Here is a 22,919-nt window from a genome sequence, read left to right as displayed (position 1 = left end):
ATAAAATGAATTTTGACAACTGTTCTACTTTGCTAGCTGCCGGAATGCAACACGTGAGATGGATTGGCTTTTAATAAAAGGGGATTTATTTAGTTAAAAACGTATAGTTCTTCAGAGGAAAGGCAGCTAACTTTTGACTGAGGTTCTTTCTTACAGGGGAAGGCACAGGGCGATCTCTGCTGGCCTTCTCTCCAGGTCTCTGGGTTCCAACAACTTTCCCCAAGGTGATTTCTTTCTGCAGCTCCATAAGGCCTGGGCTGAGATGCGAGTGCTGAGATGAGGTATGCTGAGCTGCTTGGGCTACGTTGCGCTCTCTCATTTAAGCACCAGCCAATTAAGTCAAATGTCATTCACTGCAGCAGGCACGCCTCCTAGCCAACTGCAGATGTAATCAGCAATAGATAAGGTTCACGTACCGTTGGCTCATGCCCACAGCAACAGAACTAGGTACCTTCACCTGGCCAAGTTGACATCTGAACCTAACTACCACAACAACTCATTGAGAACTGAACTTAATCCTTTCCTCTAAGTCTTCCCTGTCCCCATAGTAAACATCCTGAGGTTTATATTCTTGCAGAGAAGATTAAAACGCTTCCCTGAGGTAGTCATGAAATAAACCTCTGATCTCCCTGTTCCAGTGACCCTGTTTTCAGTGGTTAACTTTTCTTCCATCTCACTCTCCTTTCATTTGGTTGTTAAAAGAGATGGAGCACATGCAGCCCTGAAATTAGCATAGCTATATATAATAACAGGTAAAGTAACTTAAAAAGAGATCAGGCCTTGGGCAGGCCGTAGTGGCTCAGCAGGCAGAGTTCTCGCCTGCCATACTAGAGACCCGGGTTTGATTCTCAGTGCCTACCCATGCAAAAAAAAGAGAGAGAGAGAGATCAGGCCTCAATTAGAGTTTAAAATGAAGCCAATCTAGCTGGATCCAAGATAAATTAAATTGCAGGGTAAAAGATGGTAGTGTATCTCATTCACCTACTGGATGAGATCAAAGGCAGAGAGGTTTATTATGTCCAAAAATTTTCTGTAACACTTAATCTAAATCATCCACTCTGGACAGTTTATTTAAACAACCCAAACTCCTGGAGTCCAGCACAGGAACGAGGCTTTGTGTTTCAGTATAGCTTAATGTAATATCAGAATACATCTCAGACTATGGGGGGACTGATAATTAAAAACTATTGGTATTGTCCCTTGACGGTCAGAAGGGGGAAGAAATATATATATATATGGAACTAAATTTTCCCATCTTGGAAACCCCTGGAACCCTCTTTACCATCTTGGGACTCCCGAGAAAATAGGACAAGCCTTATGTTTTGGGGCTTGTCCACATGACACTTATTTCTGCAGGGGAGAAACTAAGACCCCTACAGAAATAATAAGCGTCATATGAGGCCTAACAGTTGCTTCCAGGAACCCTGTTTGCTGTTCAGATGTGGCCCCTCTCTCTAAGCCTAACTCTGAATTTAAAATCATCACCTTCCCCACTATGTGGGACTCGACTTTCAGGGGTGAAAATCTCCCTGACAACGTAAGGCATGGATCCCGGCGATGAGTCTGGCCCTGGCACTGTGGGATTGAGAACACTTTCTGCACAAAAAGGGGAAAAACAAGTGTAATAAAATAAGGCATCAGTGGCCAAGAGATCAAATCAAGTCAAGAGGCTGCTCTTATACAAGCTTCAGCTAGGTAGGGCTAACTGCCATGGTCTGCTAAACCCCAGTATCAATCCTGTTGACTCGTAAGAACATCTAGGGCTTAAACTGAGACTCTATGAAGAAGTGTTCTTTTCTTGAACCTTTAATTCCCAGAGGGTTCCTAGGTAAGGTAAATCCTGAAACCCAGAGGGACCAGCCTCTCCAAGATTATCCATTAGTTTCATCCCCTATCCTTTAGTGTGGACAACCCTTTTCAGCATGAAAACGTCAGAAGGGACATTGCCCAACGATCCCTATAGAATGGGAGAAGGATCAAAGGAGGAGTAGGTATAACAGAAAAAATAGGATTTAACAAACAAGTATGACTGATTCATCACTATATTAATATTTCTTCTAGCCTCCAATGTTTTGCAGTTAGAAGGAAAGATCTGAGATGGTAGAGTGGTAGCCCATGACAAACCCTGGGATCTATTCTGTAACTCTTTGCTGAAGTGTGCTTTGAAAAACATTGCTTTTTTCTTTCTTTGCTTTGTGGTATATGTTACAATTTAAAAAGTTTAAAGAGAGAGAGAGAGGGAGGGAGGGAGAGAGGGAGAGAGAGAGAGAGATGGAGGATAGCTTCTCTAGCTTGAATTCCAGGAAGGGTCTTGGAAGGAGCAGAGTTAAAGGTGAGGGGAACTGACAGGTATAAACTATTTTGTCATTTAACTTCCCCTAGGGTGAGTCTGAAGTCCATTTGGAAGGGCTGAGCATGATTTGATAGCACTGAGAGAAACTATGAACCTGTGCTGTGCTCTGACACAGGAGTTCCAGGTTTACCAGGTTACCTTCCCCTAGAAAATTCATAAGACGATGACGGTCAGCAGACAGGTTGGATAGGTTGGACTTCACTGGGACTGGGACTGGTCCTCACCTGAAGCATAACAGCAGCTACTTCACACAGGTCACCTCACTATCCTCAGTGAAGCCAACATTCTTGGTGGCTGCAACCACAGTAGGTTCTGACCACTAATTGAACTGACATGAGTCACTATTCACTGTGAGTTGAATAAAGGCTTACAACAGGTGGAATAAACATATGATGGGTAGGTTGGATTCCCTGTCCTTAAGGAAAAGAGCCACAGCAGGTTTAAGTATAATGTTTAATGTAAGATACAATGGGTTGGCAGAGCTGGTGCAAAACTAAGAGTACCAGATTCAATTCTAGTCAGTGAGTAAACAGCCTAGGCACTTGGACAAAAAATTGGCCCTGCTGTCCCAAGCCTCCAAGGACCTCTACACATCACCAATGACAGGCTAAGAGCCTGATGTTCCTTGGAGGTGTTAGTAGAATCCAAGTGTTCCTGATTCCCAAAATAAATCAAGATACTGGCCCCAGCCATCGTGGCAGGTGTAATGTTCAGAACCGACTTGAGGGAAGTTGGGACAGACCTGGACCTGGGGGCCTAGGTTGCTGTACATTCACCACACGCTGTACAGTCCAGGGGTCTCAAAGCCGAGTGGTGGGCCTGTCCACCTTCCCACCCATGTGTTTACCCTCCCTGACTTCTCATGGTAGGGAAGAAGGTGGCCAACCAATTAAAAACATCTTCCCACAAGCTATATTTGGCATAAGCTAATGCCACTGCTAGTGCTGCCAGTGGCCAGGCACAGGTACAGAAGGCTCTGGGTGCTGGGAGGAAAGGAGAACAATGTGCAGGCAGAGGAAGCCAGCTCAGGTTCCTGCCCCAAAAGCCCAGGAGGATTAAAGGCCGTGCAGTAAAGGGTAATATATGGTCCTTCTCTTTGGTCAAGCAAAGGCCCTAGTTTGGGCCTGGGAGGTGAAAGGGCTAAAGGGCGCAGGCTCTGCTTTCAGGCCCTAGCTTTAGGCTCATCACGCTGAAGTGATGATGCAGCGAGAGGCAAGGCGAGGAGGCAGAGCACAGTCAGGCAGAGAACCCCTGGTTCCTAGGAGCTGCCCTTGTCTTTGTCATCTGTGAGGTCATACCTGTGGAAACAGAGAAATATGACTCTGTAGAAATATGACTCTGGTATCCTTTTATAAATGAGACACAATGATCCAAGGGCCCCTATACCTCAAAGAATCAATGATTCTCATCGGATTGCATCTTCTCCCCTTCTTGTCACTGGGATTTCTTTCACCTAAATATTCAGACCCATCCCCAGCCCCTCCAGACACTCACCACTGGGCTGCTCCCTGGGAAAGATCTATCTCAGCTAGGTCCAACTGCACCTGTGTTGGAGGATAGTCAAGGGCAAGATGTTATTTTGTTATCTCCAAAGTCCACTCCCAAATCAATGTAGAGGTGATAAGGTCACCTCTGTAAAGTATCATCTCGGGCTCTTCCTCCCTAACAGCGACTACAGCCTTGGTACTGGCAGCTTCTAACTCTCATTTCTGCCCTGCTCATTCCAGCCTTCTTACCTTCCCCAGCAGCTCACGCTCTCTTGACATGAAGGAGGAATTAGACTTCATAGAGACATCCAGCTTCCGCCTGAGGGCCTCATCCAGGGGTAGTTCCCACTCAAACCTGGGGAGGTGCTAGATGTTAGGAGCCAGGAGTCCCAAGCCTGCCCTGGCTCTACCTCAGTTTCCACTGACCGTTCATTGAATTCAGGATTTAGGGTCCTCTTTTTCTGTGAGGTCTTCCTCTTGGTGCCTCGGTTCTTGTCTGGCAGTAACAACAGTGACACGTAAGGGTCAGGGGAGTCCCGGCCATTCTGTCGAAGGGCCCTGCAGCAACAGAAGATGAAGGTGAAAGAGCAATCCAGGGGAAGAGATGGAGGGAATCTGAACAATAGGAAGGGAGGGGATCTCACCGGCAATTGTGAACGATGCTGACCAGCTTTCGTTCTTCACTGTAGTACCACACAGTCAGTTTCACTTGGCCCAGAGGACCTGCTGGGGCCTCAAGGGAACTGTGGAGACAGGGAGATAGGCCTGGGAGAAGGTAGAGCTTAGGGAACCTGTAACTCACACTTTGCATTCCCGACAACAGCTGTCCTTTCTGTCTCAGTCCCTTACCTGTCACCATGCGGTAGGCGCTGCCGGAGCTCTGGGGCTGAGGAGGTGATGTAACTGTGTCCCCCTAAGAGCTCTGGTTCTTCACTCAGCGAAGAGGAGCTGTGGCTATAGCTCTTGCTATGAGCTTCCACTCCTGAGTGCTGGGACACCAGGATCTAGGGGACAAGAAAGCTGTGAGCTGGGCCGTCTGGTCCCCTGCTCCTGTTTATGTCCTTCAGCTGTGAAGGCCTGCCCTCCCTCCCTTCCTGCCCGCCCACCGTCTCCTGGCACTCACCCCGAGCTGTGCTCTCAGTAGCACCTGCCCCTGCCCGTTGTTGAGTGTAAACCAGCGGTCCAGGCAGAGCCGATCAGCCACCAGGAGCTCCGAGAAGGGCAGGGATAAGGAGCCCAGTGCGCCAGTCCCCTCACCGCGAACCTGTGGAACAACATGGCCTGATTATGCTGTGGGCTCTTGGGTGGTTTTGGTGGGAAACTCCCTCATCTTGCATTCCTTCTTCCCTTCGTAACCAGACAGTAAGTACTCATCTTTGCTTCCTAACCTTTCTCATACTATACAAATAATACCTGAACAGAATAGAGAAAATAACAGTAAAAATGTGGTTTCCCCATTTTCACACTCCAAATGTAACTACCTTTAAACCTCTTCTGTTTTGCTGATTCTGGCATAATGCTAAATAATATACCTATATGTATATTTCATGATTTACCAACTTTAGGTGGTATCTTCTGATTCCCTGCTATGAAAGATGAGGAGCTGAGCTCTACTTCTAGTGTTAGTAGTTACATTATGTTTAATTATATTGTAATTCATGTGATTCTCCACTTATGAACTTTAAAACATATTTTCTGGGGTGGGCCACGGTGGCTCAGCAGGTAAGAATGCTTGCCTGCCATGCCCGAGGACCCGGGTCCGATTCCCGGTGTCTGCCACGTAAAACAAACAAACAAAACGTAAAACAAAACACATATTTTCTGACTCATTCTATAAGAGGAAATCAGCACCCCTACATTATCTTCCACTTATCTTCTCTACCTCTCATATTGCTTCACTTTTTGTTCACCCTTCAACCCACTGAAATCTACTTTCTACTCTATTTATAACTCTGAGTTGCTCTAATCAGTGACTTCCTAATTTCCCAAGTCAATGAATACCTTTCCATCATCTTATTTTACTTCTTGGCAACATCTGGCCATTTCCTCTTTTTTGAAGCACTCTTCTTTTGATTTCTGAAGGGGCAGTCAATAATACAGGGTAGGGAGATGGAACTAGCTGATGTTCTGGAGAGGCTGACCCCTCTAGGTTTTAGGATTGATCTGGTCCAGGGACCCATCTGGAGGTTGTAGTTTTCTGGAAAGTTACCCTGGTACATTTTACTTCTTTTTATGGATAAATAATATCCCATTGTATGTGTATACCACATTTTGTTTACCCATTCATCTGTTGATGAAAACTTCACCTTTGGCTATTGTGAATAATGCTGCAATGAATACAGCATTCCACCTTTTGGCTATTGTGAATAATGCTGCAATGTGTGCAAATATCTGTCTAAGTCCTTACTTTTAGTTCTTTTGGGTATACAACTAGGAATGAAATTCCCAGACCATGTGGCAATTCTATGCTTAACTTTTTGAGGAAATGCCACACTGTTTTCCACAGTGGTTGTGCCATTTTACAACCCCACCAAGAATGTATGACGTTTCCTATTTCTTCACATCCTTGTCAACACTTGTTATTTTCAGTTTTTTTAACAGTGGATATGAAATGGTATCTCACTGCAGTTTCAATTTGTATTTCTCTAATTGCTAACAATGATGAGCATCTTTTTATATCCTTATTGGCCATTTGTGTATATTCTTTGGGGACATATCTATTTGAATCCTTGGCCCATTTTTAAATTGGGTTGTCTTTTGTTGTTGTAGTTTTGTTTATATATATCTATATACCCTTATTAGATACATGGTTTTCCAACATTTTCTACCATTCTGTAGGTTGTCTTTTCATGTTCTTGATAATGTTCTTTGATGATCAAAGTTTTTAATTTTGGTGACGTTCATTTATCTACTTTTTTCTTTCGTTGCTTGTGCTTTTCATATTAAATCTAAAAATTCATTGCCTATTATAAAGTCCTCAAGGTATTTCCCTATGTTATTTTGTAAGAGTTTTTATAATATTAGCTCCTATATCTGGGCCACTGATGCGTTCTGAATCTGTTTTTTTATATGGTGAGAGATAGGGGTTCACATTCATTCTTTTGAATGTAGATTTCCAGTCGTCTCAGTACTATTTGTTGAAGAAACTATTATTTCCTTATTGAATGAACTTGGCACCCTTGTTGAAAATCAACTGGCCATAGTTGTATGGATTTATCTTTGGGCTGTCAATTCAATTCCATTGGTCTATATTATGTCTATACCTGTACCACAGTGTTTTAATTACTGTAGCTTTGAAGTCACTTTTTAAATCAGAAAGTATGAGTCCTCCAACTTTGTTCTTTTTCAAGGGCTATTCAGGAGCTCTTACCATTCCATATAAACTTGGAGATCTATTTTTCCATTTCTGCAAAAAAAAGGCTGCTAGAATTTTGATAGGGGTTGCAGTGAATTTGTAGATTACTTACGGCCATATTGACATCTTACCAATATTAAGCCTTCCAATACATGAACATGGGATGTCTTCCCTTTTTTTTTTTTTTTAGGTCTTCTTTTATTTCTTTAAGCAGTGTTTTGTAGTTTTAAGAGTACAAGTCTTTCACCTCCTTGATTAAATTTGTTTTTAGATATTTTATTCTTTTTGATGCTATTACATATGGAATTTTCTTAATTTCCTCTTTAGATTTTTCATTACTAGTATATAGAAACCCAACTAACTTCTTCAGATTGATCCTATATCCTGAAACTTTGCTGAATTTGTTTTTTAGATCTAGTTGCTTTCTTGTGGGTTCTTTGGGATTTTCATTAGGATCATGCCATCTGTGAATAGGGATAATCAACTTCTTCCTTTCCAATTTGGATGTCTTTTAATTTCTTTCTTGATTGCTCTGGCTGGGACTTCCAGTACAGTAACAATGGAGACACCAGGCATCCTTGTCTTGTTCCTGATCTTAGTGGGAAAGTTTTCAGTCTTTCACCATTGGGTATGATATCTGTTGTGGGTTTTTCATAAATGCCCTTTATCATGTTGAGAAAGTTACCTTCTAATCCTAGTTTTCCAAGTGTTTTTAATCATGAAAGGATGTTAGATTTCATCAAATGCCTTTTCTCCATCAATTAAGATGATCAAGTTTTTTTCCTTCATCCTATTACACCGATTTTCTTATGTTGAACCATCCTTGCATTCCTGGAATAAATCCCTTGGTCATGGTTTATAATCCTTCTAATATATTGTTTTGTTTTAGTAAGGGTTCTGCCAGGTTATTCATGAACAATTTTTTTTTTAACACAGTTCAGATCCTTTGATACATTCTGTTTTATAACCTGCTTTTAAAAAATGGCCTCTCTGGTAAACATTTTCCTCATGGCATTATCTATTCTTTTACATAATATTTTTAGTGGCTGCATGGTCTTATATTATCCATATGCACTGTAATGAATTTTGTTCTTAACTTATTCCCTATTGTTAGACATTTATATAAGCTTCCAAGCTGTTATAATTAACCAGCATGCAGATTTACAATGAGAAAATTATCTGGCATGCATACAAGACTATTCTGCAAGTTTGTCACACAGGTTTTCTCTGTAAAAACTACGTAGGAAGTCAGACTACATCAGGAATTCATAAAAAGGGCATTGATTGATCTTGGGGTCAGGAAGCCATGTGATAGCCTGTAATACATGTTTGGACATGTTCTCATAAGATGGTCTCTGTTGCAGTTTTCCAGATTACATTAAACAATGCCTGAATTGGGCAGAGGGCTCCTTAGTCACACCTTAGAGATATGCTGTGGTGAGGAGTTTGGCAGGGGATTGATCTTATATCTTCTGCTGAGGTGCCCTTCCATGCAGACTGACACCTGCATGTTTTACACAGTTGTCCTCCAACTAATCCTTCTAATATATTGTTGAATTCAGTTTGCCAGTATTTTGTTGAGGATTTTCGCATCTATGTTCATAAGGGATATTGGTCTGTAATTTCATTTTCTTGTGCTGTCTTTATTTCACTTTAGTATAAGGCCAATATTGGTTTCATAAAATGATTTAGAAAGTACTCCCTCCTCTTCTATTTTTTTGGAAGAGTTTGAGAAGGATTGGTGTTAACTGTTTTTTAAATGTTTAGTAGAACCTAGCAGTGAAACAGTTGGTCCTAGACTTTCCTTTTTTGGGAGGCTTTTAATTACTGATTCCACCTCTTTACCTGCTATAAATTGGGATTTTCTATTTCATCTTGTGCCAGATTAGGTAATTTGTATGTTTCAAGGAATTTTTCTATTTCATCCACATTTTCTGGGAGGTGTATACTCACATCTTTTCTCCGATTTGGGAAGTTTTCAGCCATTATTTCTTCAAACACTTTTATTTTTGTACCAAAAATAAACATTTTTTTGCTTTAGTCTCACACATAAGTTAAAGTTTTAAAATATGAATTACCATCTATTTTCAGCACCCTGCAATATTGACATTCCTTTGTTCTTCCTCATGCAAAAACATTTTTTTAATTTGTACATTTAGTCACTTTCATTGTATACTCTAGGCATTCCTAAATTATACCATCTCATCTTTATCGTCTATCTTTCCTTCTGGTTTCATTTGTGCCCCCAGCCCTCCTCCCTCTATCATTCTCACATTCAGGTTCATTCAAACTTTTTTTTTTTAAACATCTTTCTCTCTTGTTCTTCTGGGACTCCAATGATTCCTATATTGGTATGCTTGATGGGGTCACATAAGTCCCTCAGGCTCTGTTCATTTTTCTTCATTATTCCTCACACTGGATAACTTCAAGTGTACTGTTTTCTAGTTCACTAATCCTTTCTTCTGTTCAAATATGCTGTTGAATCTAATGAGTATTTTATTTCAATTACTATACTTTGTAGCTGCAAAATTTGGTTCCTTTTTATAATTTCTATCTCTTTATTTTATTCAGACATGTTCCTAATATCCTCCAGGTCTTTGTATATGGATTCCTTTAGCTAACTGAAAATTTAAAGTGTTTGACTAATAGTTCCAATGTACGAGTTTCCTCAGGGATGATTTCTGGCATTCCTTTTTTTCTCGTGAAGGGCCATACTTTATTGCTGTGTGTGTGCTGTAATTTTTTATTGAGAGTTGGATGTTCTGAGTATTGTGTTGTTGTTATAACTGGACTTCTAGGTCTCCCACTCCTTGGTATTGCTAGTTTTTGTTTGTATGTCATTGTTGTTGAGGTCTGGAGCCATCCATTTGTGACTTTTCTGAACTATTTTTCTCCCACATGGGGAATGGAAAAATAAAATAGATACTCCCTCTTTAAGGCTCCTCAGCTGCTTTTGCAGGAGGGGGTAACAATGGTGTACTCAGAGCTGTACCTGCAGCGATATGAAGTAGCTTATCAAAATCAGTGATCATGGGCGGGCCGCGGTGGCTCAGCGGGCAAAGTGCTTGCCTGCTATGCCGGAGGACCTCGGTTCGATTCCCGGCCCCAGCCCATGTAACAAAAACGGAGAAACAGAATACAATAAAACAAGAAAATGTTTAAAAATGTTTCCCTTTCTTCCTTCCTTCCTTCCTTCTATCCTTCCTTCCTTCTCTCTGTCTTTCCTTTAAAAAAAAAAAAAAAAAAAAAAAAAAAAAAATCAGTGATCATGATCAGACTCAAAACACACACACACACATTTTGAAGGTCTAAGTCATTTGAGTCTACCCTGGCACCAGTAAGCTGCACCAGGAGCCCAAACTGCAGTCCACACTGCAGCATGCTATGCAGTTGGATAAGGGATAGTAGCCACTGAATGGAGGGTAAAATTCATTGATATTTACCACAATTTACCACCTTCTTCCTCCAGTTTTTCTGGATGCAAAAAAAGTCTTTCACTAGACTCCAGAGTTTCAAAATATTTGATTTAGACAGTTCTTGTCAGTTCAAAAAGTGTTTGGTGGGGGACTGACTGGAGCTTTCTTCTCTGCCATCTCCCACAATCCTCTTCTCTCTGATATATTTGTTTTTAACTGCTGTGGCTGGCTGAATCAAAGCAACTGAAGTCGATACAAGTTCAATGTCATTTCCCTCACAAATTAACTCATCTTTCTGGGCTTGATACAAGCAGTGTATCGAACAAGCAGTGCCTGGCCTCAGCCAAGCTCTTTAGATATATTTTTCACCCAAGAAATTTTGGGTTTCAACAAGAGACTCACTCTCCTGAACAACGACATTGATGGGGAACTGAGCATATGCAGACCTCGTCTTGTAATGGAAATCCAGAGTAACACCCTGACCACATTCTGTACATGACTACAGACAGGACTACAGCCAGTTCCTTCCTTTGACCCAACAATGTCAACCCAAAGCCTCTTCTTTTTCTTTTCAAGGAGATGGAGTTCTACATTGATGTGATTAAAAGTCTCTCCACAGGGTTCCTCTGGGGCCCTTCACAATAACTGTGTGTCCCCTCAGCACGATGTCAACATTTTCTGGAATGTCAATAGTCTGGCTGCCAAGAATGCTGAGATATGGCATAGCTCTAGGACATTTTTTACCCTGCTTTCTGTATGATCTTTCTAAAACGCAAATCTGGATGTGTCACCCCTCATTCTTTGTTTCCCTATGTCTTTAGAATAAAATCCAAAATTCATACCATAATAGTCAAGACTCTCCGTGATCTCATTCCTGTCTACCTTTTTATAACCTATGATAAACTTGTCTTTTTTCTCCTCCATTCTGTTTTTCAGCCTGAAGAGTTTTCCTGCCCTTCTTTCCTTGGGCAGGGGCTACTTTAAACTCAGGGATCATCTAAGGATGTCTTTCTGATTACCTCCACCTTTTCCACTAATCTGAGTTAGGACTCTTTTATTCCCCACTGCTTTTTACGTCAAGGTAATCAGCCCAGAAGTATTCTCTGGCTATTTTTCCCTCTAAAGAGAGTGTGACAACACCACAGGGAGATACCACTTCACACCAAGGAGGATGACTATTATTAAAAAAAAAATGAAAAGTGTTGGTGAGGCAACAGAGTAAAGGAACCTCATACATTATTAGTAGGAATGTAAAATGATACAGGTGTGCTGGAAAGATGGTTTGGCAGTTCCTCAAAAATTTAAACAGTGACAGTCTATTTTAATAGTACAATTATGAAGATGTACTTTTGTCAACTGCAACACATGTACCACACCAATGCAAGGTGTTAATAATAAAAAGTGTATGGGAATCCTGTATTTAATGCATGATTGTCCTATAAACCCACAACTTCCCCAATTAAAAAAAAAGGAGGGGTATTAAATAGAATTATAAAATGATCCAGCAGTTCCACTTCTAGATATATAACCCAAAAATCAAAAACAGGAACTCAAACAGATATGTGTACATCAATATTCATAGCAACATTGTTCACAGTAGCCAAAAGGTGGAAACAACCCAACTGCCCATCACCAGAGAAATGAATAAACAAAATGTGGTATATAGATACAATGGAACACTATTCTGATTTAAAAAGGAATGAAGTTCTGATGCATGCTACAAGATGGGTGAACCCTGAAGACATCATGCTGAGTAAACTAAGCCATATACAAAAGGACAAATATTGTATGATTCTACTTATATAAAATAACTAGAATATGCAATTACTAGACACAGAAAATAGATTACAGACTAATAGAGGTGGGGGGGACCCACTGTTTAATGGGTACACAGTGTCTTTTTGGGGTGATGAAGGCACAATATTGTGAATGTAACTAATATCATTGAATTGTACACATAGAAGTGATTAAAATGGGAAGTTTTATGTTGTATATATATTACCATAAAAATTTTTAAAGAGAAAGAGAGGTCCATAAAGAAAAGAACTAGATTTTCTATCTCTGAATGCCCTGCTCTTAGTTTAGTGCTGGGCTCATGGTGAGAATCTGCTGTTTATAGAATGAATTTATAGTACCTGTAACTCCAGGCTTTCAGTGTGTGGCTTCCTGATGAGAAAGGAGGCACTCTCATCCCAGACAGGGGCTGGAGTTTGGGAAACAGTCTGATGGAGGTGAAGGGTTATGATCAGTGGTTAATACTCTATTCCTCTCATCCCTCCCATTCTTTGCCCTGCAGGATTTCCTAGTACCTTGGTTTTATGAGAAGTTTCTCCCACAGTGAGAATGGCATAAGGGCTGGGAGGTTTGGTACCTTTTCGGAGCTGGAAAAAGAATATTGTGTTAGTATTAAATTTGGAGATAATGAGGCAGAGCCATCCCACCTCATAAGTCACATGGCCAATGGCCATGTCCCCATTATCACTTCACAGCCACCACCCTCATGATCTTCAACAGATAACTCTTCCCACCCTAGCACCACCCTGGGAAAGAGGGAGCCCATTTACTATTGCAAATACATCAGAAGCACCCAAATCTAAGGGAGGTAGAAGAAAGGCCAGAGAGGCTTGGGGCATGGGTAGCAGATCTTACTGGCAGGTCCTCAGCCCGCTCCAAATACACGGACAGCAGAGCAGATGCCAGTTCTGCACTCTTCTGCGTCTGGATCAAACTGTTCACCTGCAGCACCTGGGGGAGGGCAGACAAGGGGCTGGAGAGTGGTAACTGAGATCCTGGGACCCAGAGCCCGGTATATGCCTTGAAAGCTGATAGACAACCTCACACTGGCACATCCTGGGACTCCTCTTCCTCCAGTCTCTTTCCTTACCTCCTCCAACTCAGAAGCCGTGGGACGGGGGGTCAGACGTTCCAGGCGCAAGTGCAGGAGGCCAGATGCTACATCTTCCAGGGTCAGCCACTGTAGAAGCAAGCAGGATTAAGTCTTGCGGCTTGTGGGGACAGAGCAGCTATGAGAAAGAGACTTGGACAAGATTAGGAGGGACTGCTGATTCAAATCTCACATTCACCTCATCAAGGAAGCCACTGTTTAGGACCGAGGTAAGACTCACTTTACACCTGTAGAGGACAAAGATGAAGACAATAGGCAGACAGAGCCAAAATTCTCCCTCCCTGAGGCCTGACCCCATGGCCAACAGAGGCCCGGTCTGCCTGCCCATCTACACTCCCACCCTCTCACCTGCCCAGGAAGTCATCCTTGTCCAGGTCCTTGTCAAAGACTTCGACCTCTAGCTCTTGGCCTGGAATTGATGTGACGATCACCTAGTGAGAAAAAAATGTGCAGATAAATGGGGATTCTCTCTCTTTCCTCCCCAAATGGCTGGATCCTCCCCACCGCCCCCAACCAACTGAACCCCATATGGTTTTCTCTGACCATTCTTGGAGCTGTAGGGAGGAACAAGGCAGAACTGGGAGGATTCCAGACCTTCAGTTCTGACCTCAAAAACCTCATTCCAGCGGGGGTTCAGATCTTCTCGAACAACGCGGCTCCGGAAGCTTCGTCCCGCCACTTTCAGTTTAACATAGGGGTCTGACTTGCCCTTCACCAATCCTCCCAAGAAACGGTCTTTGGCAATTAGGTCCTGGGCCTCTAATACATGGATCCGAAGCACATTCTGCAAAAGGGACAGGTGAGGGCCCCACAAGGCAGTGAAACAGAGAGAGCCTATCAGAACCAGCCCTAAAATAGGCTTTGCATACTTAAGGGTGGGAAAACACCCTAGTCCTTTCCACATACGAACTCACCTCGGTTCCAAAGTGCCCGTCAGGAGTAGTGTGGCAGGGTCGAGGTGCAGTGTCCACACTGCTGCCTGCCTGGGGACTCTCACTGTCCAGGTCACAAGTACCAGGAGTACCAGGCACAGTGGGGAAGCTCACTTCTGATGAATCCAGGTACAGGATCTGGGAAGAATAGAATGACTCCTGCACCAAAGATAACCACCAGCAGGCAAGATGTTTGGGGTGAGGAGGGCAAGGGATAAGCTCTGACCCGGAAACCAGAGCTCAAATCTTGAGAAGTCCCTTCATACTGCCTCCAACTCATGCACCACTCCCTCCCCAAGTCAGAGAAGTAAACATTTTTGTGTGCCTGCTAGGTGCTTCCACATATACTAGTCCATTTAATCTTAGAAGATTCCCCTTCCTATTCCTCACACCGAGGAATCCACAGGCCCTCCCCACGCTCTCAATGCTTCCTCCATACCCTCATAACCAGTTTCATGTAGAGCCTGGAGTTTGGGCCGGAGCTACCGAGCTGGAACCACTGGTCCAAGGTGAGTTCAGGGGCAGTCAGCAGGCGATGCAGAGGCAGGGTCAGCGTCCCTAAAGTCAGGGCCCTAGAGTCGTCCTTCACCTACAGACACAGAAGGGAGGGATATAGTTATCACGGAAAAAGAAAGCTTCATGAGAAAATCATTACATGGCTCCAGCTTTATTTCTCTCTGTGCTAACCACAAACCTTTCACTCCACCTAGGTTCATCTTTCCACAGACCTCTGCTTACTCCCTGGCCCCTCCACCCTTGCTCATTCTATTCCCACTACATGCAGAGTCTTCATTCTCTTCTTCTCTGCCTAGTTAAATCCTACTTATCCTTTAGGGCCAGATTAAAATCCTATTTCCTTTGCAGAATCTCTCTGGTTATCGCAGCCTCTGTACCTTTCTCTAATCATCCTTAGTGCTATGCCATGGTATTTTACTCCTATTAGTTCATATGCAATTGTCCTTGGATGATTTTGCATATGTGTCTTGCCTAGCATATCGGTCAGGAAGCTCCCTGAAGGTAGATATTGTGATTCATGCTTTTTCTATGACCTTTAAAATGCTGTGTCTAATAGATACCCAGCATGTTTTTTAAAAACAATTTTGAGGAATAACTTATATAATATAAAATCATTCACTTTATGCATATAACTTTCAATTACTAAAAATTTACGGTGGGATATCACCTTGTTATCCAAGATGTAATGGAGAGGCTGGAGGGAACTGCCTGAAAATGTAGAGCTGTGTTCCAGTAGCCATGTTTCTTGAAGATAATTGTACAATGATATAGCTTTCACAATGTGACTGTGTGATTGTGAAAACCTTGTGTCTGATGCTCCTTTTATCTACCTTGTCAACAGATGAGAGGAACATATGGAATAAAAATAAATAATAAGGGGAACAAATGTTAAAATAGATTTAGTTTGAAATGCTAGTGATCAATGAAAGGGATCAGTAAGGGGTATGGCCTGTAAAATTTTTTTTTTCTGTTTGTTATATTTTTCTGTTGTCTTTTTATCACTTTTTCTGAATCGATGCTAATGTTCTGGGAAATGATCATGATGATGAATACGCAACTATGTGATGATATTGTGAATTGCTGAGTGTATGTGTTGGGAATGTTTGTTTCTTATAATTTTTTTTAATTAATAAAAAATTTAAAAAAATTTACGGTGGGAAATAGTTTAGAGATTTTGGGGGAAGATGGGTAATCTTGGTAGAGGACTAAAAAATGGAGATCAAATAAAAAGATGGACAGAGGAAATTACACAAATTTGGGGAAGACGGATTAAGGCACTCAGGAAGGGCTGGATGGGTGATTATCCCACCTGCACATCAAGCTCCTGGCTTCGAGGGTCTTGCAGGAAGAACCGGAAAGCTGCCTCCCACACTGGGCAGCTGGAGCTGTAGACAGCCTGGACGTGTAAGAGGATGGGATTAAGGACATACACCAAGATACCATTTGAGTTTCTCCAGGAAACCCTTACACCTACAGGCACCCTTAAGGGAGGCTTAACCTCAAGAACAGTCCTTCCCATTCCCCCAACATAACACCTCCTGCAGAGATGTCCTGGCCACACCTTGCTCTCCTGGGTCACATCCTGAACTGACAGTTGTACCATGGGGTTGGGTTCCTTGTTCCCCTTCTTCAACTGTAAGGAACAGAGTTCAGAGGTCATTATCTTGGGTATTTCTGTGTTTGTTTGAAAGAAAGGAAGTAGTATCTTATCAGATTGTTTTCTCTGCAGTAGCTCTGCTCCCTTCCTTGGGACCCTGTGTTACAAAAGTTGCTGCTTCTGAAGCTAAGCATATGGTGCATCTGTATCCTCAGCAATGGAGATTGTGGGATGAGGGCTCCCTGTTCACCCACCCTCAGAACCCAAACTCACAGGCAGATCCTGTGCCCGATCCAGATAGACCACTAAGATGGCAGCTGATGGGGGCTCTGGCCGAGAGAAGACTCCTCGATTCCACTGTAGAACCTGGGGGAATGGTGACGGTAGTCAGACTTTGGTCCTTCCCAGTTCCCTATGTGTCTAGCTACCAATTTCTCCCCTGTGAGCTCCTGTTTCTCATGTTGGTTACCTGCTCCAGTTTTTCTGAATCTGGCAGAAGCGACAGCCATTCCAGCCTCAAGTGAACTTGGCCTTGCCCACCTTGTAGAATGAACCACTAGAGGGAGAGATAGAAAGTGAGATACAGCAGAAATCAGGAACCCACCAAACCATTTCCCCACCAATGGAGTAATCACTGTCTGCCCAATGGGTGAGACCACCCCCACCTTCCACTTCTCCCCACTCACCTCATCCAGTATTCTAGCCTGTAATACCTTTCCTACATCCAGCTTCATTCTGATGGGGGCAGGTAATGAGAGGGAGAACAGGGGAGTGCTATATATTAGCAGCATAACACTGGCCTTCCACTCACCCACCCAGAAATAACTAGCAGATCCCAGACTCCCTTCTCCTTATACTCAGGAGACATTTGCACATGTGCATGCATGTGTTCATGTGTGCAGGTGTGATAGCAGTGAGGGAGTCTTAGAAAGAAAAATGATTCACAATTCCAGAAAAGGACCGTAATTACCTCCCAGACTTTGGTAGCATTTGGGCTTTGGAATCCTAACTCAGGCAGACTCTCACCTGCCCAGAAAGTCATCTTTGTCTGGATCCTTGTCAAATATCTCCACCTCTATCTCCTGTCCTGGGACTTCATGTACCATGACCTGGAGAACACAGAGGGATAAGTGGCTCATGGGCTGCAGTTATGAAGGGCATCTAATCTCAGCATCTTCTCTCACAACCTCCCAGGGCCTCCTCATTTCACATACACACCCCTCCTATGCTCTCCCACCTCATAAGTCTCTCCCCACTGAGGGTTGAGTTCCTCATCGATGACGCGGCTGCAGAACGTCTGGGTGCCCACACGCACAAGTGCGTAAGGGTCTGACTTGCCCTCGATCAGGCCCTTCACATATTTGTCCTTGGAGCTCAGCCCTCGGGCAGCCAGCAGGTGAATCCGAACAATGCCCTGCAGGGAGGAATCAGATGGCAAGAAACTAAGGAGCCAGCACAGGGTTCCTGAGAGAGGGATCTGTCGTATGGGGGAAAGAACATACCCTGGGCAGAGGGGAACGCAACTGAGCCACATCGTGGAGGTCAGGCACTAGGGGGACCAATAATCGGTTTGGCAGCACGAGGAAGGCAGCGATGGAGTCCATGATCATGGTGTCAGAAAGTGAGCTATGTAGGGGAGTTGAAAAGGAGGTGGGAATGGCCCCAACTTCCAATCTTTCCCTATTCCCAACTCTGTTTCATGCAGCCAGCAGTGGCCTAATGCTGGGGGGACATCCCATCTTGTAGCTCCTTTTTGGCTGCTCTTCTGCCCTGATTTCCCACCGACTGCTCCATCCCTACTTCACTGCCATCTTCTGCTCTTCCTCTTTTTGCCCCCACTGAGCAGTCCTCAACCTTCTTCATTCTCTAACAACACACCCCCACCTCCACCCCCATGCCCACCCAAGAAAAAAAGAAAATCACAGTATGAAATTTTTAGGGGTATTTGTCTTATCTCTCCAACTAGGGTACAGACTCCTGGAGAGAACAAGCTACTGCTTTTACTGTTTTGTGTCCCCTGAACCTCCAACTCAGGGCTGGAAAACTTAGTAGATGCTCAAATCAGTTCTTGCTACCTGAGTCCTGGGATATCCAGCAGGTTGGTCATCCCTGTCCAGTTGATGTCTAGGGTCTGGAAGGAAAGAGAAGGAGAATAAGGACAGATCATGTGGTGGTACAATCTCACCCATCGAACAGCTGCCAGACCCCTCAGGCTTCTCGTTAATTTTCTCCATTTCCCATAGCTGGCTACCCTCATCCTACCTCTCTTCTCCACTCCCCCTGCCTCCTCACACCTCTCAACGTCTCTCCTTACCGGGCGTCGGATAAAGAACATCGACACAGCCCCCACGATAGGACGGTCTCCGATGAGTGGCTCAAGGATCACCCGCAAGACACCATGCAGCTGGAGCAAGAAGAGAAGATGAAAGCCTTTCCCCAGAAAAGCCTCTTCACCCCTCCAAGACTTTCCCAGCCTCATTTCTTCTTTCCAACCTCCAACTTCCCATAGCCCATGAAACTTAGGGAAAAGGCTCCCCTATTGTGGGACCCTTGGCATATGTCCTACCTGCATGCCCTTGACTCCTGCTTTGCAGAAATATTTCTTCACTTCCACATCAATCTGCACATCACCTACATAGCTGGGGTTGGTTAAGGAAGAGTAGAAGGAGGGTTAGTACTAATCTGAAGTGGAGAGGGGGATGAAGAAGCCAGAAACGACCAGCGCTCCACTCATGAAGCAGCGGGAAGAGCAGCATTACCTGATGTTCAAGTCCAGAAGGATCTGCTCTTTGCTCTGACCAGGATGAACTGTGACTCCCAGGATACGGAGTGGCTGGAGAGAGATGAAGTCTTCTTAATAGAGAGGGGAGGGAAAGGGAGGAACACCTCAGTGTGCTCTCAGCCACCCACCTTCCCAGTCCCATCTCCTCCTTTTCATTACTTTCCCTTCTCCCCCCTACACACCTTTTCACCCAGTTCCACTCGTGTAAATGTAAATGTTTGCAGATGGGGGTTAGTTCCCCGAACAGCTGGGGCCACAGTTTCAGCCAGAACCTTCTCCATATACTGGCCTAGAAAGGGCCAGATCTGGGCCACAATCTAGGAGGAAAGGAGATGGTCATAGGAGCACAAACCTTCCCTCTAAAGACAAGAGTCTTCAGACCCCCCCCCCCCACACACAGCATTCAGGACTAGGCTGGGGCTAGAATTGGGGAGTGGCCAAGGTGGGCAGGAGGACCCAATCCCCATTCTTCCTCATGAAAAATAAAATTGAGGACAGTTAACCCTCACCTTATTTAGCCACTCAACCTTTTCCACATCCGGGAAGCTGACCTGGTGGGGAAGGCAGAGACAGTGATGAATACGCCCTTGGCCTGTGGTTTCCCCCCATGACAGTGGGTGGTACATCCTCAGAAGAGAAGGAACACCAAACTGTGGAAGGGCCTACTCACATCCAGGGGGGATGCTGGGAGGTTGGGGGAGGGGGTATCCCCAGTTTCATTCCTCCAGAGGGTTTGGGGACACTGAGGCCTCTTTAACAAGGGAGTTGGCAGGGTACAGTACACAAGTTGTTCTGTGGATAGGTTAGAGATGTGAAAACGACAGCTGCTGGGGCAGAGTCGGCAGGAGGAGGAAAAGGGCACATTCTTCCCGGAGGGGAGGCCCTAATGAATAAACGTTTGGGGAGGGAATCCTGGGACTGGAGAAGACCCGGTTCCTTGTTCCAGGCTTCCCTCCTCCCTGTGACTGAGGTTTCTATATCAAGAAGGTGAAGAGGGAAGCAGCTCCTTGAGTTGGAGAGACCGGAACTAGTAAAGCATGATGGTGGGTGGGGTTTTTTCCCTCTTTCTTTTTAACAGCGACTTCTTTAATGCGAAAGAAGGACACCTGTGCTTTATATGGGGGTGGGGGGTCTGGAGGAAGAGTAGCTCCATGATGAGGAGTAGGAGGAACAGACAGTTGCTGCCTAGGCTACAAGTCCCCTCACATCATCTCTCCCCGTCTCCCTTCCCAGGGCCTGGGAAGCATGTCTGTGTTTGCCTAGTGCCAGCTTTGATTGCTCTCTTTTGCCATTCTCCCCCTAGTGTGGCACTTCTACTGGAAGGGGCATGAAGGGAGGGACAGGGAGGAGCAGGGAGGGGCCGGTAGCGAGCTCTGCTTCGCCAAACAAAAAGGAGCCATCCGGTCTCCTCACCGCAGGAGAGGGGGTGCAGAGATAAGGGTCCCTGCCCCAACAGAGCGCGGCTTACAGTCGGGAAAGGGTGGGGCAGAGAGGGGGCGGAGTGTAGGCAGCGGGCACTGCAGCAGCCGCACCATCCTCCTCCCCGCACCCCGCCCCTCGTCCAGCAATCGCCTCCACCGCGCTGCAGCCAGGCTGCCGAGCCGAGGCTGGAAGGAGCGGGCCGGAGGGTCGTCCGGATGTGGAGTCTCGGAACGGCAGGCTTTCAGCGGGTACCGGGAGAGAAAACGGCAAAAGGAAGAAAAACCTAATGGTCTTAAGTAGGTAAAAAGTCTTAAGGAGCATAAAAAGGCGAGGAAGCCCTAGGAGCGGCAACCGGTATGGGAAAGCCCGGGAGCTGCATAAGGCGCGAATGGCATCAGAAGCGAGGAGGGGCGTTCCAGACCGCTTGGCTAGGAGGCAGCCTCGGCTGAGACGGGGTCCCCAGATGTTAACAGTCCTCTTGCCTAAGAGTGGAGTAACAAGTCCTGGTTCTGTGGAAGGATGAGCTTCTGGGCGTGCGGAATGGCAGGGAAGAGGGTGGTGGTGGAGTGGGCAGTTAGTCCCAAGAGTGGCGCGTCTCTGCAGAGAGGTGGCAAGCGGGACGAGAGGGGAAAGTCTGGGGCCCACTCAGCATAGGGATGGGGGCTGCCTAAGGGATAGGGAGGGAAAGCCCCAGAACTGAGGGGCTGGAAAGGGACTATGCTGCACTAAGGGATGAGGGTGGCCGCTCACCCAGGCAGGTAGCTCTCGATGGCTCATATACAGTGTTTTCGCCGTGAGCTGCTCCTCGTCATCCAGCAGCTGCCGCGCTGCCTGAAGTCTCCGTTCTTTTTCGTCGCGGACCCGACGCCAGCCCAAGTAGAGGGCGAGACCGAAGACCACGAAACCTACGCTGAGTCCCATTGCCCCGGCCAGGTAGACCGGCACCAGCACCAGCAACCGCCGGCCGAACGAAGTCAGCACCGCAAGGGCCTCGCCTGCTGCCCCCGGGCCGACAGGTTGACTCCCAGAACCCAGGTCCGGCTCTGTGTGGGCAGTGGGGGGCCGGTCAGGGGGGTCGGAAGGAGAAGAGGGTTGGTCCACGGGGCTGGGGCCGGAGCCCTCTTCAGTAGAGCGCTCCATGGTGCCACCTCAGGGAAGACCCGTCCGAGCCAGAGACCGGCTGGAGGTGGCTTAGACCTGCAACCAGCTGCCCCTGCAACAGTGATCCCCAGGATGGGGGAGGGGACGTCAAGCCACGCCCCTCTTCTTTGGCGGTTCGGGTTGGTCCGCGCCCCATACACCAAGGAGGAGTCAAAAGGTCGGAACTCCGCCCCGAAGAGACTGGGCTTCGGCGGCGCAGGGCCTTCTTGATTGGACTAGAGTTCCAAGATGGGAGGTCCGGGATGGCGGGAAAAGGAGGAAAGGGCCTAAAGCACGGCATTTGATTGGCCAGGAAGAGGAGGAGGCGTGGTATACCATTTAAAGAGGAGAGGCGGGACCACGAGCTCCCCCCACGTGGGATTGGAGTGCCTGTGGTATGACGTCAGGCAGAACCGCACCGCCAATTACCTCGTTTTAGAGAGCTGGAGTTGCGAAACTGGGGGGTTGTGGAGCGTTAGGATTTCCTTCCATCCCATTCGGACTGTTTGGAAGGATTTGATTTTGGGTTTCACATATGTTCATTTGTCAGCGTTCCCTAGCTTTCATATTGAAAGCACATTCCTTATCCTTCATTTTCTTTCTGGCCGTCCTTACAAAAGAAAAGGAAATTACCCTATTTGGAATGAAAACGTTCAATGACTGATCCCCCTCTCTATTTCGTCCCAAGTCCCCTAACTTGTCTGTGCAGAATGACAGACATTAAAGACAATTGGAGAGCCAGAGGATTACAAAATTGAGATGACCCAACCTTCAGAGGGGGAAAAAAAGCAGAAGGGTGAATAGGAAGTCAGATTTTATCTTTTTTGGAAATTTCCAAGAGTTAGCTATCGCTATCACTACTGAGATCAGATTAAAACTAAACGGGCTAAAAGAAAAAAAAAAAAAAAAAAAAAGAGGGGAGCTCAACTGCCCTAGAAATAACTTTCCAAGAATTTCCTGAACCTGAGAGCTACCAGAACACTGAGAAATCAAGAGTAGTGTGATGATTCAGTT

At 45.3% G+C, this 22,919-nt stretch overlaps 1 protein-coding gene across 1 annotated transcript; it reads right to left on the bottom strand.

Annotated features, from left to right (window-relative positions):
• Positions 1-2,792: 2,792 nt before the first annotated feature.
• Positions 2,793-22,021, bottom strand: ESYT1 (extended synaptotagmin 1). Its single transcript, XM_077111011.1, has 31 exons — positions 21,516-22,021; positions 19,853-19,894; positions 19,526-19,660; positions 19,321-19,394; positions 19,128-19,200; positions 18,876-18,965; positions 18,637-18,692; positions 18,064-18,187; positions 17,799-17,975; positions 17,588-17,670; positions 17,248-17,296; positions 17,031-17,117; positions 16,835-16,927; positions 16,526-16,597; positions 16,274-16,360; positions 14,888-15,037; positions 14,431-14,586; positions 14,124-14,300; positions 13,865-13,947; positions 13,695-13,743; positions 13,496-13,585; positions 13,261-13,356; positions 12,921-12,992; positions 12,747-12,833; positions 4,964-5,104; positions 4,690-4,844; positions 4,485-4,583; positions 4,267-4,398; positions 4,090-4,195; positions 3,848-3,897; positions 2,793-3,651 (listed from the first exon to the last, which is right to left on the bottom strand). Exons 1-31 carry the CDS (start codon positions 21,903-21,905, stop codon positions 3,612-3,614), a joined length of 3,315 nt encoding a protein of 1,104 aa, XP_076967126.1. The 5' UTR covers positions 21,906-22,021; the 3' UTR covers positions 2,793-3,611.
• Between the last annotated feature and the right edge of the window lie 898 nt (positions 22,022-22,919).

This window comes from Tamandua tetradactyla, chromosome 7 (genome assembly GCF_023851605.1).
Source record: "Tamandua tetradactyla isolate mTamTet1 chromosome 7, mTamTet1.pri, whole genome shotgun sequence".
NCBI classification, from domain to species: Eukaryota; Metazoa; Chordata; class Mammalia; order Pilosa; family Myrmecophagidae; genus Tamandua; species Tamandua tetradactyla.
Note: the sequence above shows the minus strand (reverse complement) of the source record. Positions and strands in the feature narration are given on the sequence as shown.